The sequence below is a fragment of the Leopardus geoffroyi genome, chromosome C2 (assembly GCF_018350155.1).
Source record: "Leopardus geoffroyi isolate Oge1 chromosome C2, O.geoffroyi_Oge1_pat1.0, whole genome shotgun sequence".
NCBI classification, from domain to species: domain Eukaryota; kingdom Metazoa; phylum Chordata; class Mammalia; order Carnivora; family Felidae; genus Leopardus; species Leopardus geoffroyi.
The window spans coordinates 131,853,400-131,876,987 of NC_059333.1; the positions used below are offsets into that span (position 1 = coordinate 131,853,400).

Consider the following 23,588-nt stretch of genomic DNA (forward strand, 5'->3'; position numbering starts at 1 on the left):
TTTATTATCAAATTGGTTTCCATACAACACCCAGTGCTCATCCCAACAGGTGCCCTCCTCAATGCCTATCACCCACCCTCTCCTCCCTCCCACCCCCCATCAATCCTCAGTTTATTCTCAGTTTTTCAGAGTCTCTTATGGTTTGCTTCCCTCCCTCTCTACTTTTTTTTTTCCCCCCTTCTCCTCCCCCGTGGTCTTCTGTTAAGTTTCTCAGGATCCACATAGGAGTGAAAACATCTGGTGTGTCTTTCTCTGTATGACTTATTCCACTTAGCATAACACTCTCCAGTTTCAGGTCTTGATCTCATGGTTCAGGAGATGGAAACCTGCATCGGGCTCTGCACAGACAGTGCAGAGCCTGCTTGTGATTCTCTCTCTCTCACACATACGCACATTAAAAAAAAAAAAGATGCTTCTCTTTATCATGAAAGATTTTTCTCTAAAAGACTGAAGATTAACAGCAAGACCATAGAAAGAAAAGAAACTTTAGCATTCCAAAACATAAGAAACTTTATTTGTATGATTACTTTGATAAATCATTTTTTAAATTAATTTATTTATTTAAATTTTATTTCATTTACAGTGCAATATTGGTTTCAGGAGTAGAATTCACTGATTCACCACTTACAGACAACACCCAATGCTCATCACAACAAAAACCATTTCTATCCATTAAGGTAGATAATCTAAAAGGTTTTTTGTTTTTTTTGTTTTTTTTTTAATGTTTATTTGCTCTTAAGAGAAAGAGAGAGAGACAGAGTGCAAGCAGAGGAGGGCAGAGAGAGAGGGAGACACAGAATCCAAAGCAGGCTCCAGGCTCTGAGCTGTCAGCACAGAGCCCGATGCGGGGCTCAGACCCTCAAACTGCAAGATCATGACCTGGATTGGGGTCAGACACTTAACCGACTGAACCACCCACGCACCCCCTCTAGAAGTTTAGACCTAATTATATGTGTACTAAAAATGTAAAACTGCCTTTCATAAAACAAAAAATGTAGCTTATTCAAAACTTAATCTAAATTAATGATAATTCATTACACTTGGAAAGTTCCAGGATGGCAAATAGTAAAAGACATAACTGAGGATTTATAAGGTATTCTAAAATTGAAATGAATGGTCAGGCCTCAAAATGGAACCAGTTTTCAAAAACAATTATGCTCAAAAGTACTACTAGGTTCTAGCCCATAGCCCATTATTTTCTATCAAAACACTTCAATCAAGAAAAGGCAATCACATCTTAACATATAACATGGGAAGAGGGGCCCCTGGGTGGCTCAGTCGGTTAAGCATCCGACCTTGGATCAGGTCATGATCGCCCAGTTTGTGGGTTCGAGCCCCGCATCAGGCTCTGTGCTGACAGCTCAGAGATTAGAGCCTACTTTGGATTCTGTGTCTCCCTCTCTCTGCCCCTCCCGCGCGTGTGTGTGTACATGGTCTCTCTTTCTCAAAAATAAAATAAACATTAAAAAAAAATTTTAAATGGGGGCACCTGGGTGGCTCAGTCGGTTGAGCGTTTGACTTCAGATCAGGTCATGATCTCACAGTTTGTGGGTTCGAGCCCCGCATCAGGCTCCGTGCTGACCACGGACAGCTCAGAGCCTGAGGCCTGCTTCAGATTCTGTATCTCCTTCTCTCTCTGCCCCTCCCCTGCTCACGCTTTGTCTCACTGTTTCTCAAAAATAAATAAATGTAAAAAAATTTTTCTTAATTAAAATTAAAAAAAGATACAACATGGGAAGAAAATCAAATTTAAAATGTCCTAAGCTCTGACACACTGACAGAAGTAATGAGAAAACATTAATATACACAAAATTGTTCTTGTACTTCTAACAACACTGTCTTCTAAAATGAGACTAATACCAGGGTGCCTGGATGGCTCAGTCGGCTAAGCATCTGACTTTGGCTCAGGTCATGACCTTACAGCTAGCTCATGGTTCAAGCCCCAAGGGCTCTGTGCTGACTGTTCAGAGCCCGGAGCCTGCTTAGGATTCTGTCTCCCTCTCTCTTTGCCCCTCCTCCACTCGCACTTTGTCTTTCTCTCTCTGTCCCAAAAATAAACATTAAAAACATTTTTTAAATGAGACTAATACCATCTTAACAGAACCCATGAGTTTCGTCTAATACTCTCAGATATGTTAACTTGAACCTATCGTAAAACTACAGATAATAAGAGAATAGAAAGAAGAAACACCAAGTGCTGACACCTATGATTTTCTTGGATCTTCTGGTCAAAGTTAAGGCTATCATCGTCTCAAATGCCCCATCCCCATTATGACATGTTTGTGGGTAGATGTATCTGTATCTGGGGCTGTAATCTGTGGTGACAAAATCAGCTAAAACCCCACAATCCTTGCCTACTTACAATTAGTATTCTACCAATTCAATCAGCCAGCTAAGATCACCTAAGCTTACCTGGGATCTGGAACTTAGTGCATTGAACATATCGAAAAATACAAAGCACGTGAACGTCATTGTTGTGTCTCGAGGTGTTATCACATTGTCTCGTAGCTGTCACGAGGAAGAAGAATGATTTTCAGTGGGTGAATTTAATGGACAAATACTGGATGCTTGTAAAAGGTTAATATTTTCTTTGCTTTAAAATGAAAGAGCTGTAGTCTAAGATATAAAACATAGAAGCTGGCTATACTTCCTATATGCCATTTAAGAAAGTCACTAAGGAATAGCTGTAATTTAAATAAAGTAAAAAGTCTTCTCACAAACCACATATTGGATATTAAAACAACTTTCTTTTTTGATGTAATAAAATAGCAGTAAGGACTCAGATTTTCTAGTTTCTCCCCCAATTTTAATATATTAATTTTTATTGTACTGGTATGTCTCTGCAGATTTAAACTATTCTAATAAATGAATAAGCAATTCTATTAACCCATAAAGCCTGAAATCAAACTATTTTTAAATGTTTTTGTTATCATGTTTTCCAAAGAGCTCTCTTAACTTTCCAGGCTTCTATGTAAAACACCAAAAAAAGTGAATCCTATCATACAAAATGCATGTTATTAAGGCAGAGCTTATCAAGTAACTATACCTCCCGCCAGAAGACAAACAAAGTCCCACAAACAATGATTATAGATGAAACAAGTATCTTAAGTATCAGGTTTTTGGTCAATATGCTGTCCTTCCAGTTTCGTGGAGGTTTACGAATGACATCTTTATCCACTGGTTCTACTCCAAGGCTTCAAAACAAATAGAAAAGTGAATTACTTTAAAGTTTTAGGTTTTGATTTGTTATTTGCATAATCCCATTAACCTCAATTATCCAGGAAATGAAATGTTTTCTTATGGAAACAAAATGTTGACCATAAAAACCTTGGCTATAATTACTCAAAAATAACCATGGATTTTATCACTCTTCCTTCTTTTACTCTTGTTTATTTGGCATAGTTTGATTGGAGATTGATGGTCAAATTTCAAAAAAATTGTCCAACTTCATTTACATATAAATTTACTTATTTCAAATATGGCCTGAAATACTAAGCTACCACGTAAACCCTGAAATACCTTTTCAGGCAAGGAGATTTTAAGTAGGATGACTTATTGTAATGGCTGCTGACATGCATCAGTCAATTATTCTTTCTGCTGGGAAGCAGCATCTAAGGCCCCATTACAGAAGAAAATACTTACATGCTTAAGTCTCAATACTTTCCCAAAGTCTCTAAAATTGACAAAAGAACCCAGGTAGTAACACTAAACTCAGGATTTCTCCATTACATCCCATTCTTAGAGACAAAAGCTTTCTTCCTGAGAACAGAAACTGTACCTATATACCCTGATCTGTTCTCAACTTAAGAATGGGCATCTAACACAGTGCAAAACCTCGGTCCATGACATGTCAACAAACACCCAAAGAGAGTAAATGATATACGCACACATCACACAATGTATAACAAACGTGTTGCTGCGTGATAGATTTCCAATCCTATCCATGAATAAAATATTAAAACTTAATCATCAGGATCTCACACCTTCCTTGTCTTTCTACTAGCTCATGCATAAAAAAACTCTTACCTCTGAGCTGGAGGTCCATCCATAATTATATTGATCCACAAAATCTGCATGGCATTGAGAGGATTAGGAAAGTTCATTAATGTAGCCAATGAGATTAAAGTTAATGCTGCTATACTCCTGTTGAAAAAAAGTAATTGAAAAAAATCTGTCAGCATAGTATACTTCCTACTACTTTTATAGCACTTCCTTAGCATTTGAAAATCTCATTTTACTACTGCGCTTTTAAAGGAAGTCTGTATATCCAATTACCCTATGCTTCATTCGGGTGTGAATATTCTGAAGCTAAAGTTAAACTTTATAATCCACAGCATTTAAATAAAGGATTTCAAGATGTTTAGATAATAACAAATAGAGGAAGATTTTAAACACTGAGTTCAGAATAGCTGTTACTACAGTATAGTTAACAGTTTCAACAATATTTTGGCAACTATTTTTTGACTACAGAAAAGCCCTTCTACTTTTGGAAAAAGATACCAAGGAAACACACTAAGATTTGACACTGCTTCCTTGGTTATTTCTGGAGCTAGTAAATAAACCACAAAGGTTTATATATTTTGATGATGACTTAGACATCATCTCTTTATCTTGCCATTTTTAATTTTAGGATAGAATTTTCATTTTGGAAAAGTTACATATGAACAACACTCAGAAATAGCCAAAAAGCTTCTAAGCATTCTGCTTGAATTCTACTTGTCACATAATTTATCTGTAAGACCCATGGTGACAAACTTTTTATAAACTTACGTGCTCAGTTGGAATCTAACAAAATTTTTAATGTTATTATAAATCCCTTTACCCTCTTCAATTGCAGACCTGAAAGTTAAAAAAAAATAAGTGATAATTATCATACAAAAATAAAGATATATCTACTCTAAAACACCATAGACCTACTTTTGAAAACAAGTTTCCAACTGATATAACACATCCATCACTAAAAAAGAGTCTGTTATTTTCTTCACATATTAAGATTAGAAACAAATATGGAAACATTATTCTGGTAAAGAATTAAAGTCACATCTGTGAAGCTCTACCTGAACTAACTTCATTATACAATATTAAAATTCTTATTCTTAAAGATATTTCAACATTACAATCATAACACTGTCTTTTTACACAACAGACAATACTACACATTTATAACACTAAAATAATGAGCTTCTTTACCCCTTCAATTTTATTTTTCTTAAAGGTAAAGACGCATGCATGGTAAGGAATTAAATTAATGTATGTCAGGAATTAAATGGCAATAAAATATATTAGAAATCTAGCACATAAGCTACTATTGTTCTTACATACAATTAGAAATTCTGCTTTAGCAGAATTATATAAAGAATACGGTTTACAAAGATTCATTTAAATTCTCATTTGGTTAAATCTAGGAAAATACATGTTTTTTAAACAACTTCCCCTTCAAGATTTTTATACAAGTCTCAGAATGCAAAGAAAAAAAACCCTATATCCCTACAAAAGCGTGGCAATTCAGAGCTCCCACATGCTCCACTTCAGGCCCCGATGGGTTAATGAAGTACCCTGGACATATAATTAGCATGTGTCACTGAACTGAGGAGGACTCAGGTTATCTAACAGCTGATTATCAAGTAACAAGAGTCAGGGGACCCCCACATGAACATTGTGCAACTGACATTACCAAGTATAACGTTAGAATCTTAAATCAATTAGAAACCATGGCTGAAGGAGACAACGCTATTTAAAACATAATCACTTGTATCACTGACAACAGGGACAATTACAGACAGAAGGCAATAGGTATGGATAGAGATTTGATTATTTTAATACTTATTGTAAAGCCACACATATGCATATTTCTAATAGACTGAATTTAAGTAGAATAAAGGCACCATTAAGGTTTACTGCTGTGCCACTACACTGGTGGCCAGAAAAATGTGACATCTGGCTGGCACTCAATAAATATTTCTTAAATGAGTGACTCTGACATTTATTATATCCTTTTCATTCCATACAAATAATTTTCTTCGAAACTATACACTAGGCCATAAATAAGATTAATTAATCCTAGTAAAATAGTTCATCCACTGTGCACATATTTAAACAGTGACTATACTAATTCTTTTCCAGTTGAACTGTCTGGAGATGGGTATAGAAAAAGATGGGAAAAGATTCTCTGATGTGCATTCACTGAAACAAAACTTACATTATGGTTTGGAAATCATCATCCACAAGGATCATGTCTGCTGCCTCTTTGCAAACGTCTGTGCCAGTCTGACCCATTGCAACTCCAATGTCTGCAGCCTTCAGAGCAACTGCATCGTTGACTCCATCTCCTGTCATGGCTACAACTGAGCCGTTCTTCTGTAGAGACTGGAGTGGGGGGGGGGGGCGTGGATTCTGATAAAAATGTTGCTTCCACAAAGATAAAGGGATAAATAACTCCTATTTTACTCATATAATAAAGACTGGAAACAAGACAGACCACCAATTTTTCAACAACCTTCAATATATGGAGGTGTTAAGATAAAGTTTAGAAAAAGTTTTTATTAATAGTCTCATGTGTGAGAACCATGTCTAAAGTCTGATCTAGAGTTAATTATACAGTGGCTCTCAGGGGCAATTTTGCCTTGTAGGGGACATTTGGCAATGTCTGGAGATATCTTTTACTATCATGACTGGATGCTACTAGCATCTAGAGGGTAGGGGCCAGGGATGCTGCTAAACATCCTACGAGGTACAGGACAGGCTCTCACAACAAAGAATCCAGCCCAAAATGTCAATAGTATGAAGGCTGAGAAACAGTATGAAGGCTGAGAAATAGTATAAAGGCTGAGAAACTAATGCAATGGAGGGCTATTGTGATTAAGAACTTAAGCCCTTTAACTAATGGATACTATGTCAGTTGCTTTGTATATATTTACTGATTAATATAAATAACCATAAGTTTTAAATATTATTCCCTCATAATATCTCCTTTTCTTGCTCTATTTATTCAGTTTCTAAGCAATTACTGCTAATTACACTGGGATGATCTGGCTATGGATTCCTGTCAGAACGTACAACTACAATGTCAATGGTTTAAAGAAGGTTGTACTTGCAGATATTTCATTCAAGGTTTCTTCTACATCTTCCTTTGCTAACTACATTCTCTATTAATGCTTCAATTTCAAGCTCTAAAAAAAAAATAATAATCACCTCTTTTGCTTCACAATACCTTTTACTTTAATGTTCGATCAACATTCTTAGTAATGCAATCATAATGAAAGACAAGAAGTAGCATTTTGGAGATAGCGATAAAACAATTGGATTTTTAGAGACCCACCTTAATAATTTTCATCTTGTGCCTTGGACTAGCTCTGTAAAATACCGCAACCTGTAAAAACACAGGATACACTAAAAATCTTCAATGTTAAGAAATATCAGAATAACTCATGCATTTATGACCCAGATTTTTAAAAATTATCTATTTAAAGTATATTTACTTTGCCACAGAGATCAAGCTTAAGCAATAGGTCATATCTGTTAAGACACTCATTTGACATGATCATTTCAAACTTTACCAACAGTAGCACCGGAAATACACAATCTAAACAAGTTATCCAATTTAACCCATTATGTTTAAAGTCTGAAGAGAAACAGCCTTATTCTTGAAATGTTTCAGAGACAGAGAAGGAAGAATTCACCTCCATATGTTTCTTCATTACACTGGCAAACAACAAAAATGGCCTTTTCCCTTCGTTCTGTCTTCAGGAAGGATAAAGAACAGCTGCCTTTTTTGCTGTTGTTGTGGTTTTGTTGTTGTTGTTTATAAAGTGTCAAGTGTCAGGGAGCCTGGGTGGCTCAGTTGGTTAAGAATCTGACTTCGGCTCAGGTCATGATCTCACGGTTCATGAGATTCAAGCCCCACATCGAGCTCTGTGCTGACAGCTCAGAGCCTGGAGCCTGCTTTGGATTCTGGGTCTCCCTCTCTCTCTCTGCCCCTCCTCTGGTCATGCTCTGCCTCTCTCTCTCAAAAAATAAATAAACAGGAAAAAAGTAATAAAAAATAAAGTGTCAAGTATGTGCTCATTCTCCCTCTTCATTTTAATTCTTTAGGTTCTCCTACACTATATCTCCAACAGTTTATATGATCTTATCCCTCCAAACCATGCATTTAATTCCCTCTTCTGATGCCATCTCCTGGTCTCCTCAAACCCCTTCACTGTGCCCCAAAGGCAGACATCAACAACATCCCCTGTATCCTCCACTTTTGCACATTGCTCTAACCTAATTTTGCACACAGCAAAGCCATCCCTACGGTCCTCTCAAAGAGTACCACCAGGAAAGCCTAGACAGGGGTAGGTGTCTTTCATTCCCCCTTTTTTACTCATAAAACCTCAGTTTTGAAGGTCACAGGATACTATACTTCCTACTAACTGCAGGCATTCACTGCTCCAGGTCACTCCCCCATGTTTCACAAAATGTTTTTCAGATTTTTTTTTTAATGAATACAATGTTGTATTAGTTTCACGTGTACAACACAGTGATTCACAATTCTATACGTTACACAATGCTCACCATAAGAGTAGTTACGATCTATCACTACACATTATTGTAACACTATGGACTATGTTCCTTACACCGTACTTCTCATCCCTGTGACTTAATGAACTTCTGCTTCACTGTCACTCTTTCCAACAACACTCTTTCCAACAACACTTAAGTCACGGCGATTTTAATAACTACATAATATACCATTCTTCTCCCTACTGTCCTAGAGGATTAGTTCATACTAAGTTTTCTCTCCTCATACTTCCAATTTATCACCATCTCCAACCCTAGGCTCCGTTGACAACTTTGCTTCCCACTTCAAAGAAAACAGAATGAGGAAAGAACTTCCGTAATCCCCACCATCCAATATCTGTATCCAAGCACTATCCTTTCCTTCTCTCCTTTTATTATAGATGAACTAAATATGCTCCTAGCACACGAGTCAAATATTCTACCTTCTGACCTATTTAAAGATCATTGCTCCAGAAATTCTATCCTCTCTTGCATCAAAATCTTTTCCTCACTGATGCAGCGTTATCATCAGTATACAAACATTTGATTATTTCTTCCATTTAAATAAAAACAAAACCAAAAAGTTCCCTTCTTGTTTTGGGCACTATCCTACATTTTCCTCCTTCTTGATAGCAAAACTCCTCTGTACTTGCCATCTCCCATTTCCCCTCTTCTCATGCTCTCCTGACTCCATCCCAGTTGGGCCGCTGCCCCCACCACTGCGCTGAAACCCCTGCTGAAGACTATTAAAGACGACCTGCTTTGCTCACACCAGTGGTCATTTCTTTCCTGACTTACGCTCTCAGCAGCACGCTAACATAGCCGGTAATTCCCTCCTCCTGAGACACTTTCTGCTCTTGGCTTCCATGATCACCCTATAGTCTCCTGGTCTTCCTCCTACCTTTCTGGCTGCCCCTCTTTTGCAGGCTCCTCCGGACCTCCCTGAAGTCTGAATCTTGGAATATTTCAGGACTCAGTTCTTAGATTCCTCTCTACAAAAGGTCTGAGAATCTCCACCTGTCCCTAGGTGATCTCATCCAGCCTTAGAGATTTAGATTTTATTTTTATGCATTTTTGTCTTCAGCCCCAGTATCTCTTCTAAAATCCAGACCAGTGAAATTAATCCACCCACCTATTCCAAAGTTCCTTTTGGATGTCTCATCTAAGACTTAAAAATATCACAAACTGAACCCCTGTTATTTCCCAAAATACATGTCCTTCATATCCTCTGCTAATGGCAAGTATATCCTCCTAGTCGCTCCGGCTCAATTCCTCCTCTTCTCTCACAGGCCACAAGCAGTTTCACAGCAAATCCTATTGGCTCCATCCTCAAATAAATCCAAACTTCAACCTCCTTACTCTAAACCCATTGCCAATACTCTGGGCCAATATATGAACTGATTTTTTATTTCTGCCTTTGTCTCCTACAGTCTCTTCTCAATGAAGTGACCACAGTGAAACTGCTAAAACAGAAGCCAGATCACATCTGTCTTCTGCTCAAAACCCTCCAATGACTTCCTATCTTCCTCAGAATGAAAGCCAAAGCCCATTACTACCTACCCCTTCCTCCTCATTTGTCTTTTTTCACCTAAACTACACCTACTCGGCCTCCACCCTGTTCCTTAAACACACCAGGCACACTCGCCTCAAGGTCTTTGCACGTGTGTTCCCTCGTCTGGAGTGCTCTTTCCTCAGATATTACATGGGCTGCTCCTTTGTCAAGCAGTTTCTTGGTAATAAGGTCTTTCCTAGTCATGTTATCTAAAAATTTCAATTTACCTCTTCAATCTTTCCTCTCTCTACTCCCTGCTTTTGTTGGTGCTCCTTAGCACTTATCTGACACAATGTATATATTTACTTATCTTAGACTATAAGCTCCCTGAAGGCAGTCCTCTATAAATACATATAAAATGAATAAATCACTGAATTTAGTACCATCAAATAGACTGTACCCAGTTTCTCTCCCAATTTTAATAAAGGTCTAAAACAAACGAGGATTATTTTCTTAGGCAAAAGACTCAATTTAACTGTTAACATCACATTACTACTTATGCCTAGGGCCTTTACATACCATGAATCACATAAATCATATTTGGAGAATATATTTCCTTTTTAAAAAGCTCAAAATCTTTTGGACTCTTTAGTATGTCATTAAAAAGGACTAAAGGACATCTGTATTGAAAGTATATTGCTACCTTCTGAGTGACAATTCAATATAACTGCAGAAATTAATCATATAGCACACAGCATTGAAATACAGGAGTATTTAGCAAAGACTGCAGATTTTCCAGAATATTTAAATCAAAGGCTAATTACCACCACTCAGGTTGAACAGAGTAAAATTTTGCCTTTGTTACACTCACTGCACGTCATTTGAACCATCGCAAATCATGCCATTATATCACTGACGATGGCAGCCACGAGGACATGCCAACTGTTGGACTGAAAGCATATTTCTTTTGTACACTAACAAATTACTTGACGTGCAGCCGGTATACCTACGACCTGATATAAGATTTTAGTATTTCAAAGGTTTGATGGCAACTCAAAAATAAGAGCAGCAGTTTCGAGACCAAGCAGATTTTAATGAAAACTCAGTTGGTGCTTTGCATGTGGTACAGAGTAAAATTTGTTCTTAAAGCACCAGAAGAGCAGATCAATCTTTTAGGTGACTAAAAACACTAAATTTAGTGACTCAAAATTATGGCCTAAAGAAATAAGATTTAAAACAAAACAATATGGAAAGGACTAGAGACTGAGCTACATCACTGTTATCACAGAGCTAAGATTAGACTTGGGGGTAACTGAATTTCCTCTATTCATAATCTTTTCACCTTTATATCCGTTTCTCTACCTAACAACAAAAAAAGAATATACGGATTAAAGATAAAGCACACAATAAAATCATGTACCTTGGAAGCAAGAGGGAAAAAGATAGGATGAGGACAGGATGGTAAAAGGACGGTGGAAAAGAAATAGAACTTTGAAAAGGAGCAGGTTTAGGGAATAATTTTTTCTCTTCTCATTGGTCCTTCTTTACAGTGTCATATTTGTGGTTAGCACTCACAGGTTGTTTTTTTTTTTTTTTTAATGTTTATTTATTTGAGAGAGAGCGAGCAGGGGAGGGGCAGAGAGAGAAGAGAGAGAAGGAATCAAAGAATCCCAAGCAGGCTCCACGTTCAGCACAGAGCCCAATGCAGGGCTCAAATTCACAACCGTGAGGTCATGATCTGAGCAGAAATCAAGAGTTGGATGCTTAACCAGCTGAGCCACCCAGGCACCCCATCACTCACAGTTCTCTTGATCAACATTAATAGACAAGGGTGCTAGGAAAAGGAAATTAAGAAGAATACAGGAAAATACTAAAGGAGAAATTAATGAAAAATATTCCTGGAATTAAAATAACCTGCTGAAGTTTCCCCAATCTTCCAGGAAAGATATAAAGATACCAGATGCATTGAAGAGAAGAAAAAAAACAAAAACAAAAAACAGGTGACTGAAATAAAATATTTACAACCTACCAAAAACCAAACAGCACACAGATTGGGGATTCTATTACAGGAATTTGATGAATAGTTTTGGTAGTAATACAAATGAAGGTACTGCTATTAAAAAGAACAAAAGAGGATGTCCACTTCTATTGATGGGAAATATAGGACACACTACAAGAAATCATAAACAAAAAACATTGAGAACTCCTAGATGGACTTTCTAAATAATTAAACAAAATTAGTTTCCATGCTACTCTTTTGTTGGCTCTAGGTTAAAAGGACAGAGTAATGTTAGAAATGAAATATGAGACTGAATTATGGAAAGAGGAAGCTAAAAAACATTTTAGTAAGGAAAAGAATTAATATGATTTAATACATGTGGGGAAATCTCAGTAAGCTGGCAATTTAGAAGTTTTTTGCTTTTAACGCTAATAAAAGAAAAGCCATTCAAACTGGTATGAAGTAAAAGCATTAGACCAAGTATATATGTTGGCTGTAAGAGAGTTCCATAAATGTAAGATGAAGTGGGGAAGAAAACAAGTTACAGGATAAGGACAGTCCACCTAAGCTCAAAGAGCTAAAATAATTCATTAATAGTATTTGCAGAAAAGATTTAGGTATTCAAAAGAAATACCTCGAAGGGAGCTCTGGTATTTATGGAATTCCTCCTTAGAATAGGACAAGGTGAAGCAATTCAATAAGCTTCTCACAAAGCTTAGGTTTTATATTGTTTTAGTCTCTTTGGAATAGCATCAGGGTATCTGCCATAATTAATGCATAAAAACTGTTATCTGGAAAAGACGTAATTTGCCTAGGCTGATGGTGTAATTTGTAATTTGCAATTTGCCTCTTCCTTCTCTAAGTACCTTGAAGTTGGTTTCCAGAGTTCATTAGCATTTTTATCAGAGAGCCCAGAGAGTGAACCAAGAAAGCAAATAAAATGAAACTTCAAATCTGTCAATTTCACTACTTGTCACCATCTCTGGGAATAGGTTTGGAAGAAAAGGTTGAACAAAGGTCTAATGGGAAAATGTTTAATTAACTGCAGATTTCACATATATTGACTAATGTACACTCTGTCCCAATACCCCTAGGTAACCTAGTACAGAATTTATTCTTTCAGAAATAAATGTCAGGAAGAAACTATCACGAAAGGACACACACACACACACACACACACACACACACACAAAGTCGTGTTCAAATATGGAAACAGCTTCCTCACTAAATGTAAAATAAAGCAAACACACACACTGCTCCCAGATGCTCTGAAAACAGCATTCGTGAGTAACTAGAGCTTGAGCAAGAGAAAACAAATGAGTAAAAGAGCGCATTTCTACTAGTTACTGTATCTAAAATCTAAGCACAAGTGAGGCTGATGGCCCAGGGACTTAATGCTACTGTAAGCAGCACAGTTTGTGGAAATATAAGCTAAACCTTTTCAGAGGACAATTCACCAATATGTGCTAAGCATTTTATAAATGTGTTGGTCATCAGTCCAATCTTTTCACATGAAGAAATTTATTCTACAGAAATAATCAGAGATAGGCACAAAGTCATGTACAATAACATTTAATGAATCAGTAAGCAACAGATGACAAAGTCAGAAGTCACACAGACCTGGACTCCCAGTCCCAATGCCACTGCTATCACTTATCAGCTCTGAGATTTCAGATTAGTATCCCAAATTCTCTGGGCCTCAGTTTCTTCATCTGTAAAAATGGGTCTGCCCATCTCTTATAAGATGGCTATTAGAAGTAAATATATAACGTATGTAATATATGAATTGCCTGGTACATGGTAAATGGTTGCTTATTCTTATTATCCTTGAAGCATTGTTTACAGTAACAAAAAATAAATGGAAGTTAAAATTTCAACACGAAAAGGATTATATAACCATGTATTTGCTGTGTGTTTATACACACATAATATATCCAAGCAAAATACTGTGCACCCATTAAAAACATGTTTTATAATGATAACTTACGATTACAGAAATGCTGATGTTAAATGAAATGTTCACATTTATAACACTATTAAGTTCCAACCAGGTTTTGTCAAAACACATTTTTTAAAAAACACATGGGTTGGGGCACCTGGGTGGCTCAGTCACTTAAAGCAGCCGACTTCAGCTCAGGTCATGATCTTGCGGTCTAGGAGTTCGAGTCTCATGTAGGGCTCCATGCTGACAGCTCACAGCCTGGAGCCTGCTTTGGATTCTGTGTCTCCCTCTCTCTGCCCCTCCCCTGCTTGCTCCCTATCTCTCTCTCTCTCTCTCTCTCTCTCTCTCAAAAATAATAAACATTAAAAAAAAAAAAAAGACATGGGTTAACTTATTTTATTATTTTGGATGCTCTGCACAACCTTTGAGTATCTGGATTGTTTGCAGGTAGTTTCCATTCTAGCTCTTTTCTAGGTTTTCAGTTTTTCTACAATGAACATATACTACTAATGAACAAATTTTCTAATCAGAAAATTGTATTATAAAAAGCTTTGAGTTAAGATGTGGAATTAACCTAAGAAAATTCAGTGTTCTAACTATGTAACTTGCAGTTTTGAGTGTAAAATAAGTGAAGAAGGTAACACATTTTATTACTGTCAATGAATAAGTAGAATATGCCTAATAAAATAAATGTCAGATGATAAGCACTTATTTTAAAGGATACATAATTACATGTACATAAATAGGTTGAATAACAATGAGGACAAGAAATTTGAACTGTCAAGACCTTAGATATAATAATGCTGCCTATCCCTTATGGGGCGCTTCCTACAGGACCTGTGTACCCACAAATCAGTCTTTGAAGTCCCCCGGAAAACATCCTAAGATAATAAAATAATCTTACACTTGAAGGCTCTGAAGAAGTTGCCTGTGTTACAGAAGAGGAGATACTTGTCCTATAAACAATTTGTTAGAAAAGCATTACAATCAACGGTAAAAAAGGCATTTCAAAGAAAAAAAGCAGTCTTTTTTTTCCAATTTATTTAAACTAAAAGAAAAAAAAAATAGTCTTTTCAACAGATGGTGCTGAATAATTGAACATCCATCTGCAAAAAACTGAACCTTAACCCATTTCTCACAACACACACAAAAATTCAAATTGGATCACAGACCTTAGTGTAAAACCTAAAAATGTAACACTTTTGGAAGAAAATATAGGTTAAAAAAAAAATCTTTGTGACACTGGGTTAAGCAGACTATTCTTAGAGAAGACATCAAAATCATGATCCATAAAAGAAAAATAAATTAGACTTCATCAGAATTTGAAACCTCTGCTCTCTGAAAGAGTGCTAAAAGAATAAAAAAATAGGCCACTAGGAAAAAATATTTCAAATCAAATATCTGGTAAAGGACTTGTATATATAATATATAAAGAACTCTCAAATTCAGTAAGAAAACAGACACAATTTTTAAAAAAAATAGGCAGAGCAGACACTTCACTAAACAAGGTATCTAAATGGCAAATAAGCACATGGAAAGATACTCAACATCATTAATTGTAAGGGAAATGCAAATTAAAACCACAAGAAGATACTACTATAAACCTATTAGGATGGGGTGTGGGGGAACTAACAATCCCATGTGCTAGGGAGGATGCAGAGCAATCAGAACTTGAAAACATTGCTAGTGGGAACGCAAATAATAAAGCCACCTTAGAAAACAACTTGGCAGTTTCTTACAAGGTTAAGCATATACTAACCATGTGACCCAGCAACTACTCTTAGGTATTTATCCATGAGAAATGAGAATTTATTTTCATACAAAAATCTAAACACAAATGTTTATAGTAGCTTTATTAATAATCAACAAAACCTGGAAATAATACAAATGTCTTTAAACCGGGGAACAAGTAACATTCCCCCAAACACTGGTATACTACTCAGCAATTAAAAGAACAAACTATTAATACTCACAACCAACATGGATAAATCTCAAAGCATTATGCTAAATAGAAGAAGAAATTCAAAGCCTCATACTATAGGATTCCATTTTTAGAGTATTGTGGAAAAGGCAAAACTATAGGGACAGAAAACAAATCAGCAGTTGCCAAGTGCTAAAAGTAGAGAGAGGAGTTGACTATAAAAAGGCACAAGCGAATTTGGGAATACAATGGAACTGTTCTATATCTTGATTGTGGCTGGTTGCAAGACTGCACGCATTTGCATTTGTCAAAACTTAGAACTGTACATTAAAAAGGGTAAATTCTACTGTATGTAAATGATACCTCAATTTTTCAAAAAAGCATTAAACACTCATGCTACAATTAAATCAAAGGGGTAAGAAATACAAAGTAACGGTCTCTCTCCACTCTGTATTTTTTACATACAATACAACTACTTAACCTTCATAGCACCTTCCTCAGAGGAAAGTTGGTTCCCGCTAAAGTTAACAAATGTGTGCTGGTATTCATAATGATCATAAATAATAAATACTCTCAATACATCATAAATATTCTCAATGATAAGGCTGACTTCAGTGCTAAGATTTAATTTCAGGATGTGGTTCAATAAATTTGGTGGTCCTGTCTCCACTGTTCCCAAACAGTTTCATTAAGATAACAGTAGAAATGTTAACACTTAGAATAAGGTTTTTCCACCTAAAAGGTGGCCTACCTTTGGTACTATCTGTGAAAGCTGCTGGACATCCATTGCATCTATTTCTTCTCCTGAGACTGATTGGGAAGTTTTGGAATACAATCCAAGACGACTAGCTAAAGTAAAATGGGAGAGAAAACATAATTGAACAAACTAGTTTTGCTTGGGGCCCCTGGTGGCTCGGTTCAGCATCCGACTCTTGATTTTGGCTCAGGTCATGGTCCCAGGGCCATGGGTTCAAGCCCATATCAGGCTCCATGCTGAGCATGGAGTTGGCTTGGGATTTTCTCTCTCTCCCTCTGCCCCTCTCACCCCCACCCCCCCGACCTCCTGCTCACACTCTTGCATTCTCTCTGTCTCTAAAACCAAAAACAAAACAAAAAATTAGTCTTGCTTGCTAGGCTACTCAACATAACGCTCACTTAATGTGATTTGTTATCCATTCTCTTTTTAGGTATAAAATGTCTTTGTATCAAGGGATCATAAGACAAATTACTAGTAAGGCAATCCTATATGAATTAGTAAAAAGTCTGGCGTTTTCTGTTTGTTTTATTTTTGTTTATATTTAATAAAGAATTTTCACTATTTAAACTACTATACCTAAGAACTGAAACAAGGCCAATAGCTTTTGCTTAGCAGCTCGATTTTTTAAAATTTTTTTAAGTGTATTTATTTAGTTTGAGAGAGAGAGAGAGAGAGAGAGAGAGAGAGAGAGAGAGAATCCCAAGGAAGCTCCACACTGTCAGTGCAGAGCCAGACGTGGGGCTCGAACTCATGAACTGTGAGACTGAGATCATGACTGGAGCCAAAGTCAAGAGTCAGATGCTTAACCAACTGAGCCACTCAAGAGCCCTAGCAGCTCAATTTTAACATAGATCTGAATGCATTTTAAGTAAAGTATCCAAAGCCAGACAAAACAGTGGTGGATCTGTGATAATCATGTAGTATATGCAAGTGAAAATAAATGTTAAAAGGTTTTTCTAGCTATAACTTTCCCAACAATGTTGTTTCTGACGACATATTCTTCTTAGATAGCATAAAATATGAAACTCCTATTCCAGGCTCTCATCATATTATTAAGATCAGAATTAATGGACTTAGCAAGCTTAAATTTATCAGTATGAATTATAGTTTACAAACTCCAGAATATTAATTTTCAGTGTCCTTTTTTTCCTCTTATTACTTCTTAAGGTAATCTTAAATGGCATTCAAGCGACAAAAGCATATACACAGTATAATAACAGAAATATTTATACAAGCTATTTTCTTTCAAATTAGGTCCAAGTCAAAGTCTGCTTTAAAAATTATCCTCAAGTTGAAAGGGAAAACTAAATTTCGTTTCCTTTCATGTGCATAATCCAGTACTTTTATCCACAGCACAGTGGATTATGAGATTAAAAATAATAAACTATTCTTTTGTGAATAAAATACATGTGATTTCCTAACAGTTTAGCTATGTATTTGCAATTAACAGCATTACTTTTGAACCTAAAATAAATTTTTCCCACAATTTTATATAGAATATGAGCAAATAAGAGTCCATTTTAATTGCATAATGTCAATATTACATGTACATGCTTCATATCTAATGGTTCACAAAGCTATGTGCACTGCAGTTTTAAAAAAAAACAAAAAAACCAAAAAGACAACAGCCTAGGTATACCAATTGCAACTGCAGTCTCCTGTGAGTCTCCAGTAATCATTTTTATTGACACTCCTGAGGCAATGAGTGTTGTGACAGCTTCTTTCACACCAGTTCTAGGAGGATCAATGATTCCCACCAGGCCAAGAAATGTCAGCTGTCCCAGTTCTGGACCAGAAGCTAAAGCTAGAACTGAGGAAATAAAAAAATCGAAAAAAAGGAAATGTGAGTCGCATAGCATTACAATTTACTTGACAAAAGCTAGAGACAAATCACTTAAGACTGTAATCTCATAGTAGTTATTATATAATCATTAAATAACCAAATTATTACATGTTAAAACATTAATTTAATGGTTCTAGATAATGGGGTTGCTTTAGGCTATTAAAAATTAAAAGGAATCAGACTAAAGAATAAGTAGAGATGGCAAGTAAGAAGTGAAAAAGAATGTTTTTATAAAGTGACTACGTGTGGCTCCTCTAAATATCACCTATTAGATCTTTAGAAAATATAATTAGTTATTTGGAGAAACTATGGGTTTGCTGAGCTTTGAAAATAGTTTTAAACAGACACCTCAAAGGGGGGTTGCTACTAATGTATCTTCATCTTTCCATTTTATAGGTCTCCAGAACACTGAAGGCTTGGAGAGAAGACTTATTAATTAATTACACATAACATGTAACAATTTCATACATGACAAACCCTGGGAGGTTAATTTAATCTGTAAAGTGACTGTAAAACCACTAATAACAGTAGTTTGATTTCTCTCACTCTTTTCATAACATTGACAGGTATGTCTTATTTGTAACTTTGGTTCTCTAAGAATATCTAAATAACACCACCATATCATTATTTGTGTCATCCCTGGACACTTAAGATACAACACAAACTACTATTCATTTCCAAATATCATTTAGCTTAGTCTCACAACTCTGGTAACTACCTTATGAGCCAAAGAGATGTGTCTCCATCTGGAATATTATTAGACTGAACAACTTATAGAAAACACACACACACACACACACACACACACAAAGCACACCAACTGAACATATGTATCTCCTGGGGAAACTGAAAAGTCATAACCATGATCACGAACAGTATCCATTCTTATTTAAGCAGAAGGTTCAAAGGATTAGATATATTTGGAAAACCAAGGTTAGAGGCAAATGACTTCTATTTTTCCGATGTCAGAGTCATAGACCTAACTATGTAGATGTGTGCCCCAAAGGCTTTCACCCTGGAGACAATGAGCCTCCTGACAGTCCCCGGTGTTGGAACAGAGGCAGAAGACAACAGAAGGAGATAGTGAGTACCAATTCCTATGTCACCAAACCCTAAGAAAGGGAGACCAGCTCCTGGCGCTCTCAGTAGAGGGGTGGTATTAGCCTAAAGGTTAATATCCTGTATTTATTTGTTTCCTCAGCACAAATGAAGATGCACTGCTGCTGTTCAGGACAAAGGTAGGTAGACTTGTTTCGTGTGGAGGGTCCCCGACTAAAACATAAAAACAGAACAGACTCTGACTTCAAAATTAAGAACCACGTGTATTTAAGAAACTTAAATTTTGTAAGATGTAACCTAAGTATGTATCAGGTTAAATCTGAAGTCTTCCTATTCCCCTTATGTTAATTTCAGAAGGAGGAGAAAGCGGAGCTTAAGCACAGGAAAAGACATGCAGCAAGAGGCAAAAGACCAGAGTGTTTCCTAAAGCCCTGGGAGAGAGATTTTCTCACTACCAACTCTGGTCTGTTTCACAATGTTACAACACCAAACCACACACACACACACACACACACACACACACACACACACACACACACACACCAACAAAGACCTCCATAGTCCTTCAGATGAAAAGAGTCCAAATAAAAACATACGAAACCTCTGAAACTTCTCTAGGGTCCCTAAATCCAAGCCAACTTTGGACCCTCTTGTTAAGAATAACAAAACTCTGCCTTCAAAGCCACAAGAATACCTTTCTAAACCTAGCTTATTGTAAGAGCAGAAATCCTGTAGACCTATCCAAATGTTTTATACCCACAGAGAGCCCTTGCTTAAGTGAACCGTGAATAAGAGGAGTATCTTTTTACATTAAGTTGCTTTCTCCTCCCAGGATTGTACTTGACTTCTATTTTGTAAAAATAATAAGACTAAGAAGGCCAACTCTTCCAGTTTCTTTGAAAGAGACTACAAGCCAGAGGACTATCGAGAAGGTAAAAACCAGGTATGGCCTCAACCCCTGACTCTTCAATCCTACACATGCTGTCCCTAGGAGAAACGGCCTAATGTGTGTGTATGGAGAGCAGACCCTCTCTCCCCATCACTGTTCAGTCAGCAACACAGACATAAAGCAGAACGTGGGCACTTCTTTCCCTGTCTGGTGAACGGCAAAGGAAGAAGGTCAGCAGAAGAGGAATAAGTAAACAATCACCAGAGTTTAAAGGACAAATCAGAGACTTAACATTTTAATATTTAGGGAATTATTTTAGATCTTGTAATAAATAAAACAGTTAAAATGATAAAACAAAGAAGGAGTAATATCACTTTCCCTTCCTCCATTTCTTTTCTCACAAGATAAGTTTGTCAAAAATAAAATTTCTATCACCTACTCAGAGACCACTGCACGTCTGTAAGAATTAGAAATTTCATATTTTGCTACATTCCCAACTTCCCAAGTTTTGGGGGCCAAATAGCCAACTAAAACATAAGACTTCAGAAAGGACAGTGTTCTATAAATAAACCCTGGAACAGAATGGGGCAGCTCAGATGTGAAGCACAAATTCATCTACAATTAAAACAAGGTCTCACTGGGGTAGGGGTTTGGGAGGGATGGGTCAAATAGTTAAATGGGATTAAGAGGTACAAACTTTCATTTATAAAATAAAGTCATGAAGATGAAAATTACTGCATAGGGAATATAGTCAACAACACTGTAACAGTATTATATGGTGACAGATAGTAACCATACTTACTGTGGTGAGCATAGCACAATGTATACACTTGTCAAATCAGTATGTTATACACATGAAACTAACATAACATTGTATGTCTGCCTCAATAAAATACAATAATAGTTACTTTTCCACCCTAAGGAACTATGTTAAATGGCCTTACCTCTGAGCCCTGCAGAGCCCATTCGTGCTTTCTCCTGTTGGTACAGATCTCTTTGTTGCTGGGTAAGTGCCAACATCTGCCCTTTGCTATAGTATGTAGTACAATACTTAATCACCTGTTCATAAGCACCTTTCATAAAACAAATCTCTGGTCCATCCTAAGAAGAAAAAACATTGCAACTAAATTCAAGTTAATGCCAACTTGTATATATCTGTCACTGGAGTCAACAATACATGGCATACATTTCTCATAATAACCAGGGCAGTTACTCAAATGTAAGGCTTTGAATGGCACTTCAACTCTGAAGATTAAAAGTTCATATGTGGAAGCTTTTTTTTACCCTCAAGAGAAAACAGCATCTACTCCCCAACCACCCTCACCTCCATACCCTGAAGGCAATGCTACCCTAAGCCCTGGATTAGCCACTCTGGGATTTGGGGAGGGCCTTACAACGTAACAAGAGAAGGAAAGAGATCTATCATCAGCCCACAAGCAGTGGCTCAGGCTTTCCATCAGCTGCTATTATATGCACATTATGTACGTGATCCCATTTAATTCCCAAAGCTACCTTGTAATTATGGGTATTATCAGAACCTTTTACTTTTTACCTTAGCAAAGCATTATACAAAAGCTTACAATGAAAAACTACAGTCGCCTGCCCAAATTTTCACACCTCTAGTCCTACTCTACTAGAACAAACCAATTTTAACTGTATTCCTTCCTACTTATCTCCATATTCTTAAATGCATTTACACTGCTGCTTTTTTGCTGATCAATTTTATACATGGTCCACTGTGACAGGTGATAGTTTGCCACCCTACTATCTATTCCTCCTCTCCCCATTGTTACAATGAAGTTAAAGCAAAAGTTGTCAGTATTCTGTGTACTTTAGGGTTTCCCACCCACTGAGCAAAGGAAAATAACTAAGAACAGTTCACAAACATCCCACTTCTTGCAGGTACATGACAGGAATGTATTTCTCTGCCCTTGTCTCCCACTTTGAAGTCAGAGGTGACTTGCTTTGACCAATAAATATGAACAGCACTGAATCACTGGCAAATGCAAATAATGTGCTATTCCTCTGGCCCTGCTAGGACAGTGTATGCTCACACTGAGACGGAGCCTTCATCTGCCTTGGGTCCCCAAGTAACTACTGAGCAGATATTAGGAGGTAAGGAGGCAAGAAGAAGGTATGATGCGGTTTCCATTAACTCAAATATATTTCTTTTCTTATTTAACTTCTTCTTATTTGTTTAGTTTTATGTATACCTATTATATTATCCCCAAACTCTTCCATGCAATATAAACCCCTTCTCAATGATATTTTTCGTATGATTAAATGAGCAGGTAAACTATTCCTTCCACATTATTACTGAAGACCTCCTCCTTGGGTATTGTTCTCCTTTCCTTTCTAGTTTGAGTTGGCCAATTTCTAAGCCTGCTACATGACTGGTATGCAGGACTTCCCTTCACCTCTGTCCTGGGGATTCTTTGCACCCTTGTCCTGGTTAGAACTCACTGGGTTCAAAGTCTTCATTTTCCTTAGTTGTGTTTTCTCTTGGAATAACATATCTGCAAGTACCTAAGAAAAGGTATGTGGGATACACATTTTGGGACGTGGAATATCTGAAAACATTTTTATCCCATCCCCACATTTTTTAAGTTCAGTTGAGAATAAATTTCCTCTCAATGTGAAGACATTCCTCTATTATCTTCCAGCCTCCAGAGTCCAATATTACATTTGAAAAGTCTAAGAGGCTACTTTAATTCCTAAACCTTTATATAAAATCTCTCCTTTGCCTCCTCTCTGGCCCCAAAAACCAGTGGAAGTTTTTAGAATTCTCCTTTAGTGTCCTCAAATTTCTTGATTATGGGCACTGTGTTTATCCCTTCACCCCACCCTTCTTTAATATAACTCACTGTGCTGAGCAGCTGGTGGGCAGTTTTATTCTAGAAGCTGAGGTCCTTACTCTGGAAAATTTTGGTGTTATTTGATAAAACCTTCCCATTTTCTGTTCTCTGTTACCACTAAGTTGGCTATCTTGTTTATATTCTAATTTTTGTACCTTATCTTTTATATTAAGCACCTCTCTGACTTTTTGTACCCCTTTCTGATAGATTCGTTGACTTTATTTTCAAAACATTCTACTTAAGGTATTTTGTTGTCATTTTCTAGGGTCTTTGGAAATTTCCTTCAGTATCCA

The 23,588-nt window shown here is 36.7% G+C and overlaps 1 protein-coding gene across 4 annotated transcripts in view; it reads right to left on the reverse strand.

Annotated features, from left to right (window-relative positions):
- The window catches only part of ATP2C1 (ATPase secretory pathway Ca2+ transporting 1), a 170,983-nt gene that overhangs the window by 18,008 nt on the left and 129,387 nt on the right, over positions 1 to 23,588 (reverse strand). For all 4 annotated transcript variants that reach the window (XM_045503646.1, XM_045503645.1, XM_045503647.1 and 1 more), the window contains 9 exons: positions 21,385 to 21,541; positions 18,289 to 18,459; positions 16,644 to 16,741; positions 7,319 to 7,369; positions 6,200 to 6,366; positions 4,771 to 4,839; positions 4,027 to 4,143; positions 3,047 to 3,194; positions 2,413 to 2,508 (listed from right to left, as the gene is read on the reverse strand). In XM_045503646.1, coding sequence (XP_045359602.1) covers positions 2,413 to 2,508; positions 3,047 to 3,194; positions 4,027 to 4,143; positions 4,771 to 4,839; positions 6,200 to 6,366; positions 7,319 to 7,369; positions 16,644 to 16,741; positions 18,289 to 18,459; positions 21,385 to 21,541 — 1,074 coding nt within the window. The remainder of the gene's footprint in view (positions 1 to 2,412; positions 2,509 to 3,046; positions 3,195 to 4,026; positions 4,144 to 4,770; positions 4,840 to 6,199; positions 6,367 to 7,318; positions 7,370 to 16,643; positions 16,742 to 18,288; positions 18,460 to 21,384; positions 21,542 to 23,588) is intronic.